The sequence below is a fragment of the Delphinus delphis genome, chromosome 19 (assembly GCF_949987515.2).
Source record: "Delphinus delphis chromosome 19, mDelDel1.2, whole genome shotgun sequence".
In the NCBI taxonomy this organism is placed as follows: Eukaryota; Metazoa; Chordata; class Mammalia; order Artiodactyla; family Delphinidae; genus Delphinus; species Delphinus delphis.
Window position 1 is genome coordinate 19,525,108 of NC_082701.1, and position 11,260 is coordinate 19,536,367.

Consider the following 11,260-nt stretch of genomic DNA (forward strand, 5'->3'; position numbering starts at 1 on the left):
GGTTTGAGCCCTGGTCTGGGAAGATCCCACATGCCGCGGAGCAACGAAGCCCGTGTGCCACAACTACTGAGCCTGTGCTCTAGAGGCCTCGAGCCACAACTACTGAGCTTGCGTGCCACAACTACGGAAGCCCGCGTGCCTAGAGCCCATGCTCCACAACAAGAGAGGCCACCACAATGAGAAGCCCGCTCACTGCAATGAGGAGTAACCCCTGCTCGCCGCAACTACAGAAAGCCCACGTGCAGCAACTAAGACCCAATGCAGCCAAATAAACAAATAAATAAATAAATAAATAAACTTTAAAAAAAAGTCTGCAAATGACAAATGCTAGGGAGGGTGTGGAGAAAAAGGAACCCTCCTACACTGTTGGTGGGAATGTAAATTGGTGCAGCCACTATGGAAAACAGTATGGAGGTTCCTTAAAAAACTAAAAATAGAGTTGCCATGTGACCCAGCAATCCCACTCCTGGGCATATAACTGGGGAAAACTCTAATTCGAAAAAATACACGCACCCCAGTGTTCATAGCAGCACTATTTACAATAGCCAAGACGTGGAAGCAACCTAACTGTCCATCGATAGATGAATGAATAAAGAAGATACGGTATATATACGCAATGGAATACTACTCAGCCATAAAAAAGAATGAAATAATGTGACTTGCAGCAACATGGATGGACCTAGAGATTATCATGCTAAGTGAAGTAAGTCAGAAAAAGACAAACACCATATGATATCACTTATATGTGGAATCTAAAAATATGACACAAATGAACTTACGAAACAGAAACAGACTCACAGACATAGAAAACAAACTTATGGTTACCCAAGAGGACAGGGGGTGGGGGAGGAATAAATTAGGAGTTCAGGATTAGCAGATATAAGCTACTATATATAAAATAGATAAACAAGAAGGTCCTACTGTATAAGGCAGGGGACTATATTCAATATCCTGTAATAAACCATAATGGAAGAGTAAAAAAAAAATAAGAAAGAAAGCAGGAAGGGGCGTGGGGGTCATTTGGGGGGGAAAGTCCAGAAAGGGCAGGCTGGTGACTGGAGCTTCCCAGGTGGCCTTCAGGGGTTCCCCTTTGCTCCGAGAATAAAGTCCAAACTCTACATGGCATAAAAGGCTCTACATGACCTGTCTGGTCTTGGAATATCTCCCTGACCTGGTCTCCTGTTGCTCCCCCACATGCACCTCTGAGCCTCTGCAGCTTCCAGAACCCTGTCCTGTTTTGGGGGCTCCCTCCTCTCTCAGGTGCTCTTCCCTGTGCCTACCATGCTCTTCCCTCTGGGTGTCAGTGCATTAACTGCTCCCCGGCATACAAGGCCCTGCTGGTTTCTCTCTGTGAAGCCTACTATCATACCTGGGTTGGGCCACACCCCTTTTCTCTGCCTTTGGTCTCCCCTCAGCCCCAGGTGAGCGCTGGTGGCCTCATTTGCCTGGTGTGAGCTTCCCTTCGCAGCCACTGATGGGAAGGGAGGGGTTGAGCTTCAGAAGAGAGGTGAGCTGCAACTCGCGCTCCCCTGCCCAGCCTGGGCCTTTGCACATGCCAGCCCTCCTACTCTCTCATACGTCTCCACTTGGAAAGCTTTCCCTCAGAATTCAAGACCCTGTCAAATGATTGTTCTCTGTGACTCCCGCACTGGCCTCTCACAGCCTTTCGTTCTTGCAAGTATTCAACAAATTATATATATATATATTTTTAGCTCTTATTTTAAAAATTTATTTATTTATGGCTGCATTGGGTCTTCATTGCTGCGCGCGGGCTTCCTCTAGTTGCAGTGAGCAGAGGCTACTCTTCGTTGTGGTGCGTGGGCTTCTCATTGCAGTGGCTTCTCTTGTTGTGGAGCACGGGCTCTAGGCACGCGGGCTTCAGTAGTTGCGGCACACGGGCTTCAGTAGCTGTGGCTCGTGGGCTCTAGAGCACAGTCTCAGTAGTTGTGGCGCATGGGCTTAGTTGCTCCACGGCATGTGAGATCTTCCTGGACCAGGGCTCGAACCCGTGTCCTCTGCATTGGCAGGAGGATTCTTAACCACTGCGCCACCAGGGAAATCCTCAACAAATATCGATTGAGCACACACTGTTGTGATCCTTCTGATGTTTGCTTACCACCTTGACTGTCACTTTCTGCATAGATGTCTTGGGCTATGAATTTTTTGAGATTCAGCACCTTAGTTTATTCATTTAGGTATCCCCAATTCCCAGAAAAGTTCAGGCACGCAGTAAGCCCTTAATATATTCGTTTTGAAAATGAATAAGCTTTACTATAAAAGAAAGTGGTTTTCAAGAAATTCCTAACAGTCCTTAAGGCTGGAAGGCACATTGAAGGTCACCTCATCTGGGAATTCCCTGGTGGTCCAGCGGTTAGGACTCTGCTCTTCCACTTCAGGGAGCACGGGTTCGATCCTTGGTCGGGGAACAAAGATCCGGCATGCTGTGAAAAAAAAAGGTCACCTCATCCGTTTCCTGGGATCCATCCATTCCAGGCAAGTCGTCATGCAGAATCTGCTTGACCGAGTTCAGTGGAGGGGGACTCACGGTCCATGTGGCCACTCATTGCACCTGGTAGACAGTATTGATCATGGGGAAGTTCTTCCTGCTGCAGAGCTGGACCCTGCCCCCCCCATAGTTCCCTCCACTGGTCCTCATTCTGCTCCCTGGAGTGTTACAGAATGAGTCTCCTCCCTCCTGCAGCTGACAGCCCATCATATATTTGGCAGTCACCACATCTCCTCCTAAGTCTTTTCTTTCCAGGTGGGGAAAGACTACTTACTAGCCATGTGACCCTGAGCTTCACTTTCCTCTGACCTTCGGTTTCCTTGTTTGTAAAAATTGCGCTAAAACAGTACCTATCTATATGGTTGTTGTCAAAATTAAATGAGCTCATATATGTAAAGTGCTTAGAACAGTGCTTAGTGTATATTAAATGCTCAATAATGATTCCAAAATTATTTTGTATTATATTTTACATATAGCACTTAAAATTGGACAACATAGTTTGAGACATTTAATTAAAACAATATATGATCACATGCAAAAATATTATTAATATTTTATAAATACATAATATAAATTACATTATATATTACCCACTCCCAATAAAATTGGAAACCTCCTTAGGTAGGGTCCATTGTGAAGCTTAATGGGCAACTTGGTCTCTATTTTTTTTTGGGTTCACGGGCCTCTCACTGTTGTGGGCTCTCCCGTTGTGGAGCACAGGCTCCGGACACGCAGGCTCAGCGGCCATGGCTCACGGGCCCAGCTGCTCCGCGGCATGTGGGATCTTCCCAGACCGGGGCACGAACCCGTGTCCCCTGCATCGGCAGGCGGACTCTCAACCACTGCGCCACCAGGGAAGCCCTTGGTCTCTATTTTTAATAAATGCTTGCTTAATTAGTGAACACATGAACTGTTGTCTACTTGGCCTTGATTCAGCCCTGATCACTCACTTGTACTGCTTTGAGATTTTCCAGTCATTCTCTATGGTGTTCTTTAATTTAGGGTGACCAACTGTCCTGGTTTTCCCAGGAATGAGGGAATATGGGAATTTTAGTTTTAAAACCAAATCTGAGGGGGTTCTTGGGACTCAAGACATTCAGTACTAAAACCAGGATGAGTTGGTCACCCAGGTGATAATTCAGTACCACTGGATTTGAGGGTTGAGGGTTATGTAGAAGAACTGCCTACCTCTGGATTCCATGGCCAAGGTTACCACTATAGCAATGCCACAGATATGCAGATGGTGTTTCCAACTGGGTCTCATGGGGGCGTTAGACCCTGACTGATGGGGCCTGCAGCTTTGCAAGGAGCTCAGTTTCACCAATTCACACTGAGTGATCAGGCCCTAGGGAATTTAATTTAAACTTACACATGATGGATTAGTAAATCAGAATGTCGAGTTAAATGTTCTGTGACTTTTCTAGGGCAGCCCCTTACCTGCTTCAGATCCTCAAGTGGGACTGGAAAGTGAGCAAGTGGTAGAGGGGTGGGCATTACTGGAGGGGGGGCTGTATGTTGGATTTTAAATTTTTTTGCGGTACATGGGCGTCCCACTGCCGCGGCCTCTCCTGCTGTGGAGCACAGGCTCCGGACGCACAGGCCCAGCGGCCACGGCCCACGGGCCCAGCCGCTCCGCGGCACGCGGGATCCTCCCGGACCGGGGCACGAAGCCGTGTCCCCTGCATTGGCAGGCAGACTCCCAACCACTGCGCCACCAGGGAAGCCCTGTATGTTGGATTTTAAGATACAGTCTGGGCACTCTGACTATCTACTGCAGAGTGCCCATTTCCAGGGATTTCTAGAATACTTGTGTCCAGTGGAGACCAGGGATAAGGCTTGCTAGACGATTCACCAGCTCGGTGCAGTGGCTGTGCTCACCCTGAGCCTCCCTACCCTTGTGCTCATTACCTCTTGCCTTCATCTCCACACACTTTCCAAAATTACAATCCTGAGGTTTCAGATTGGTTTATACCACTCTATTTTTAAAGTGCTTCCTGCTGCTAGATCTCTGTCTCATGCGTGTTTCAGGGTCCCTGGGGTCACATCACACTGGAGTGTTCTAGGAACATTACCTTTAAATGGCTCATTTTCTCTGATTTGTTTAGTCAAGAGAGGTTCCTGTTCCGGCTTGAGCATTCTGCTCTCTCCAGCTCTTCTGCGGCAGCCCTCGTCTCACTGTTACTTCTGTGGCTGGCAGGCTCTCAGACTGCAGGGATTTTTCACCACCAGCACCACCTGCTGCCCTGATTCCCAGAGGCCTCCCTCCCTTTCCACCTGGCCTCCTCTCTGCCCTCTGGTTGACATACTTTGGGGTGTGCTGCTGCCCAAGAACAGGGAGGGGCTGTGCTGGTGTGGGGTGATGGGTGATCTGGAAATAGCCTTGGGGGAGGGGCCTGGCTCTGAAGCTGGCATTGAGGTGTTTGTCTGCGCTTAGACACTCAGCGGTCCGAAAAAGGAGGCATCTTTGTTACGTCCAGTTCTCCCTCTCAGGGATGGTATTCACCCCTCTGGGTTGGTGACTGTAGTAATATCCACACACAACTTTACTCCGGACTACCTAGGTGTTCCCTCCCCCTGGGCTCCACACTCTTTAACTAGGTCTTGCAGATGAGGGCCCTGGGATGGCTTGTGGCCTGGAGGGGGACCAGCTGCTATTCACATATAGCAGCCTTACCCCATCTGCCAGCTCATGATCCCCTACTCGCACCAGCCACTCGTGCAGATGCCCCAAGTGATAAAAGGCTGGTCATCAGGGTCAGAACAGGAGCCAGGCAAGGTACCCAGTGGTGCAGGGGTCAGAGGTAGAGCTGAGAAGGGACCCGGTGCCCATAGGTTTTCCCTGAAGTCATCTTCCTCCCTACTGGATGAAGGGAGGAAGCTGGCTGACACCAGCCAGGCTGGCTCTCCCTAGTCAGTCACCTACAGACCCTGGCAACCAAAAGTGACAGGCTCGTGCTATGACGGTGGTGGTGACAGGCTTGTGGCCTCCCTGCCACCCCTCAGGCAGCCCAGGACCTGGCTTGTGACCGTGCATTCTCTGCCCATCAGTCCTGTGTCCCCTTTGTTCATGAAGGTCTGGCCTGTATGTTGCTCACTTTGTTCACGTCCAGAGCTTTATAAAAGATAAATTGGTTCGTGGAAGGAAAAGTGTGTCCCCAGGCTAACAGGCAGCAAGAAGGAAAAAGGTCTTAGTTCACCCAAAGCTCCTGTGTACTCTTCAGCCTCCCTAGAGTTGCAGGAACTTTCTTGGGCTGCTTCATCTGCTTGCTGAGCCCGGCCAGCCCCAATCCTTTGCCCTTTTGATCCTGAAGATTTAGGCCACTATGTATTGACTACTTCCCTGCAATCTTGCACCAGAAGTGGAAGGCTCTGGCCTTTGAAATAACTGGAGACCACCTGAATACACAATTATGGTGCCCCAGATATGGGCCCATTCTGGCCCTGCTTACAGTCTAGACTTTGGATTTGGTCTCCTGATTTGATTGTCCTAGACTCCAGCTGCCTGACCAGGGCTCTCCCGGACTGGCTTTCTGTCACTGCTCTGCCTGCAGAAAGATTAAAGGCACTTGGGCTGACGCTATTGCTTGTCCAGAGTTTGGTGGTGAGGGTGGTGGCCACAGGCCTGCTGCTGTGACGACCAACAGAACACTCTGATGTGGGAATGTGAACCTGATGGAATGGTCACCATACAGGGAGGGGTGGGAGGGAACTGGGACGTGGAGTGTCAGATAGAGAGCAAGGCAGTATTTGTGGACCTTTTTGTCCTGGAAAGGAACGTCTCAGGTGGGTCAACCTCACCCATGTTCTCCAATACTGGGCGGGAGGAGGAAAAGCTAGGGGAGGCCGTTTGCTTAGAGTTGAAGGTGTAGGAGGTAGAGGAAGACCCTGTCGGAATGATGGAGAAAGTATAGGCACCCACCTCCCCCAGTTCTCCAAGGCTTCCAAGAGACCAGTGACTTGATTTATAGCCAGTGCTTTATTAAACATAAATAGTCTCAAAAGAGGAGAAGTACATGTGTCTCCTGGCCATGTACTTGTATGTTTATAAGAAAGAGGTACGAGGTCCCTGATCTGTGCTCTGAGGGGGTGGTCAGGCAGGTGGGGCCTGGGCCAACCAGTAAGGCAGATGAGGGTCCCCATCCTGAGGACTCACTGCTCCTGGGTGCCCCAGGAGATGTAGTCGGGCCGCGTGGCTGCATGATACTCATCGATGAGCTGCTGCACAATCTCCCTGGATGTGTCCAGCTCGTCAAAGTTCTCCTTGAAGATGTCCTCCTTGCGGAACTGCTCCAGGAAGGCCTCCCGCTTCCGCAGCTTGTCGTACTGGCGACAGGTCCGCTCGAAAAGCTTGGGGTTTGCAGAAAGCAGGGGTCACAAAGAACCTCAGCGAACAACATGGCTCAGAGAGCCAGGGAACCAAGGCTGGGCTATCTCCACAGTAAAAAAGCCAGAAGCAGGGGCAGCAGGGGTGCGGCACAACCAGGACAATACTTATGTGCCAACTGTGAGACTCACCGAGGAGATGCTGGTGTGGTTGGCCATCATGAGCCCGCTGACCCTGTGGGCAGAAGGCAGGTAGGGCGACTTTCTGGACAGGGCCACCTGGATGCTGGCTGGGCCCCAGGGGATGAAGTTGGCCAACTTCCGTTCCCGGATCCTCTGCAGGCTCTTGTGCACCTGGGGTGGGCACAGGAGTGGTGGTGGTAGCCTCTCCTCTACCCCTGTGGGCTCTGGGGGTAGAACGAAGGGGCCTCACCTACCTGGGTGGGGTCCACCTCCCCCTGGATGATGTTGAGGATGGCGATGTAGCAGTGGTTGGTCTGGCGATCCCGGCCCGTGGACACCATCACGTTCTTGGGCTGCAGGAGCCTCCTCATGACATCCAGGACCGTGGTCTTCCTCACGCTGGCCACCTGAGGGGACAGTGGCCACAGGGCAGGCCAGCACTCAGGGCACAGTCGAGACACGCATGGACGGAGAGCAGCAGGCAACACACGTCCCCGTCAGACGCGGGGTACTTTGGCCTCTGTGGGGAGTGTCCTTAGATTCAGGTCCACACTGAGCCTCTGCTGTGGGATCAGGGATCTCAGTCCTCCCGAGCTCAGCAAACTCATGCCCTTGTGCAGCAGCATCAGCAGACCCCGTACAGCCCGGGCCCTGCAGGGAGCCCCAGGCAGAGGGAAGAGGAGAGCAAGCCAGCCAGGAGGTCGCCCAGCCTGTGCCAGTCCCTGAGCGCAGGGCCTCTGGGGGCTGCACGGGGCAGCTCCGGGTGCAGCAGGAAAAGAGAAAGGCAAGTCAGGGCCTGCTGGGCCTGCGGGCTGCTCTTACCGACTGGTCCGTGGTGAGGGGTGTGTAGCCGGTCATGAGGAAGTGCAGCCGTGGTGTGGGAATGAGCGAGGCGATGAGGCCGATGAGGTCGTTGTTCATGTAGCCAGGGTAGCGCAGGGTGGTGGTGCTGGCCGACATGATGGTGGACACCTGGGGACAGGGGTGCTGTGTCAAGGGCCTTGTCCTGCGAGGCCTCCCTTCCCCAGACGGCACTCCGGCGAGGTGGGGTTCCAGTCCAAAGGAGTCTAGGAGTGAGGGCTCACCAGCTGGTTGATCTGAGAGAAGGATGGGTTCTGGATGTGCAGGCGGTCTGTGGCGATCCGGTTTAGGGCTGTGTTGTCCAGCACCACCTGGGGGGACCGAAGAGGGTGACAGATTTATGGGGCCAGAAAGGACAGGAGCTCTGCCTGATTCTGGGCTCTGAAGCTTAATTTCCTTGGCACCAGAAAGACCCATCCAAAAGGGACTTGAACAGGACTGGGGCACAGGAAGGTCCCAAATGGACATTTGAAAATGCATGAAAATGATAAAATAGGAAGGTTGGGAGTGGAGAAGGGAGAATCCAGGACTCACCACACAGTCTGCGTTCTGGGTCAGCCTCTTGAGCGTGAGCAGTGAGTTGTAGGGCTGGACCACCACATCGCTCATCTCGTCCTGATTGGGAAACACCGAGTATGTCTGCACCAACTTTTTGGGGTACCTAGCGGTGTTTGAGAGAGGATGGTCAAGGGCAACAGACTGGAGGCTTGGTAAACTCGGGGCTTCCAATGACTGTCAGGGTGGGGAAATTTGGGTGGGGTCACAGAACAGCAGAGAAGGGAGACTTGACTTTTGGAAGTCTGTAACCCAAAAGCGGGGAAGGGTAGAGAGACATCTTAGGACCTAGGGTTCTAATTCCAAACCGGCCATACTCCTTGAATTTTAATCTAAGGCTGAGATGCTAGACTCCATTTCCAGCCACTGGGAGTGTGATTGGGTTCTTGGTCATTGTACCTTGTCTTTCCTCAGTACAGGAGGGAATAGAAGGGCCCTTTCCTGCTCCAGGAAATAGGAAGGTTCATCTGGAGGGCCTCCCAGTCACCTGGGAAACCAAATCCTCCCAGCCCCTCAAAACACAGACTTACCTGTCGTTGAGCCGTTCTAACAGGTAGGAGCCCAGGCCAGAGCCTGTTCCCCCAGCGATGGAGTGACATAGCACGAAGCCCTGTATGGGGAAGGGGCCGACAGTGTCTACATATCTAGTGGCAGGATTTCAAACTGGACCCATCTCATAATTTCTTGGACTCCTATCTTCCCAGGCCCTCTCCTCCACTTCCCTCCCCGCCACACATATGCAGCTTAGGAGATTCTGCCTTGTTTCCAGCAAGGCCCTGTGGCTTCTGACCAATGCAAAGGGCACATGGGAAGGTCTCGTACCTAACAGGTGGCTTCTAAAGGGTGTTGCTGAGCCTTCCCCATGTTGGCTCCCACCAGCATTCCTGAGACACTCACCTCTAGACTGTCACTGCCATCTGCCTCCCGGTCAATGATGTCAAAAATGTCCTCATGGATCTTCTCTCCCTGTACAGACATGGGGGGTGTCAGAGTGGGACAGACTAAGGGACAAGGACTCTGACCTCAGAAGAGCCACCCTCGATTCTCCTTATAGCACCTAAAAGTCCTTTTTAGGAGCACAGTGGTCCTGCTTTTTATTTGCACTGAGAGGTAGTACAGCCTAGCGGTTACAAGCAGGCCCTCTACATCCAGACTGCCTGGGTTCCTATATTAGCTCTAGTTCTAGTTGGCTAGGTGACTCTGGGCAGGTTACTTCATCTATACCTCAGTTTCCTCATCTGTATAATGAAGGTACTAATACAGGTCCGCAATTCCTTATCTAAAATTCTTGGGGCCAGTTACGTTTTGGAATTCAAGTACTTCAGATCTAGGAAGGCAACATAGAATGTATAATACGTACCAAGTAAAATGCCAGTGGGGGTCTGAGGGGTGCTAATCAAATACATTAATATTTCTGCAGTGGAAGTTATGAGTAGTGACAATAAGTTGCAAAGAAACTATAAAATAACTTGTCTCCATTGAGATTTGGTTTTGCTGCTAAATGAGTTGTTATAAATCATCTTTTGGTTTCAGAGGGTTTTTTTTATTCTGGAAACCCACAGAGCCTGTGGACCTGTAGAACCTACCTATAGGGTTGTTGGGAGGTTTAAATAAGTTAATATACGTAAAGCACTTAGTATGGCCTGGCACACAGCACTAGCTAGTACAGTTTCTTAACAATATTACATAGTTGGCTTAGAACTCCCCTCAGCCATGTCTCTCTCTCTACAGTCACACATCCTCCATCTGGTTCATCTCTCTCTAAGAAGTCATAGGGCCTGTCCCCACACAGGAATGGAGTTGTTCTGCCAGGGAACAGCAAATAACCTGGGAGAATCCGCTGGCCCAGTTGTTGCCAGCTCCTCCTCCATGCTCTGACAGGTAGATGTTCTCTGGGTTGTAGAGCTTGGCATAGGGGGAATTGAGGATGGAATGGATCACCCGCGGCTCCAGGTCCAGCAGCACCGCCCTGGGGATGTAGTGCTCATCGTCTGCCTGTCGAGGGGAGTCCAGGATCGGGCCCAATAAGCTCGGGCCCACCCACTCCTCCAGTCCTCCCAACTCTGGCTCCTGCCTGCCCTCCCTCTTCAAGCCAGCCGCCCTGGCTCCTCTGCCCAGCGGGTTTCCAGTACCAAGCCACTGCCCTTCCCTTCAGGCCCCCTGGGCCACTACCGGCCCTGGCCAAGTCGCTGGGGGCACCTGGTAGAAAAAGACGTCCTTGCGGTCAGTGCCTTCGGTGGCGAACTCCTCCACGATGCCCTCGGGGCTGATACCATGCTCGGCGCACAGCTGTTTCCAGAACTCGAACCCAACTGGGGGGAGGGGCGGGCGGGGGAGAAAGAGGATATCTAGGTCTGGGCAGGTTCCAGCTAGGAGCGGGGACTGAGCGCCTGGGTCCAGGGATAGGAAGTCAAGCTTCGGGAGTCTCCCGTGTCAGAGGAAAGGGCTGTATGTCAGCGACTGAGCAGGGGACGGCCCCTCGGGGTTGGGCAACTGGACACTGGGTCAGGTATGTCCTGCCTTTCGGAGAACTACGATTCTGGGAAGGGCCGATGAAGTCCAGGATCCCACAGCGAGATCCCATAGAACCTAAGGAACCTGGCTAGTGGAGGGGCCGGAGGTTCGCTCACTCTGATTGCCGCACTGGCCCAATTGTAGGGTGATGATCTCCCTCGGCATCGCTCCTCAGGCACCTGCGTTGCAGCCGCTCCCGCCAGCCCAGCCGCGGCTCGCTAGCCCGCTAGCCGGACGACGCAGGCGCCAAACAACTCGCTCCGCCCACGAACATTCTTCGCTCCAATGAGAACTGAGTTCTGCCGACCGCACTTCCTT

General features: G+C 52.1%; 1 protein-coding gene across 1 annotated transcript; it reads right to left on the reverse strand.

The window, feature by feature from the left end:
- Nucleotides 1–6,471: 6,471 nt before the first annotated feature.
- Nucleotides 6,472–11,198, reverse strand: LOC132414980 (tubulin gamma-1 chain). Its single transcript, XM_059998001.1, has 11 exons — nt 11,059–11,198; nt 10,628–10,740; nt 10,256–10,423; nt 9,326–9,394; nt 8,959–9,038; nt 8,408–8,534; nt 8,098–8,184; nt 7,835–7,984; nt 7,267–7,419; nt 7,022–7,183; nt 6,472–6,853 (listed from the first exon to the last, which is right to left on the reverse strand). The coding sequence occupies exons 1-11, from the start codon at nt 11,105–11,107 to the stop codon at nt 6,656–6,658; spliced, it is 1,356 nt and encodes a 451-aa protein (XP_059853984.1). The 5' UTR covers nt 11,108–11,198; the 3' UTR covers nt 6,472–6,655.
- Between the last annotated feature and the right edge of the window lie 62 nt (nt 11,199–11,260).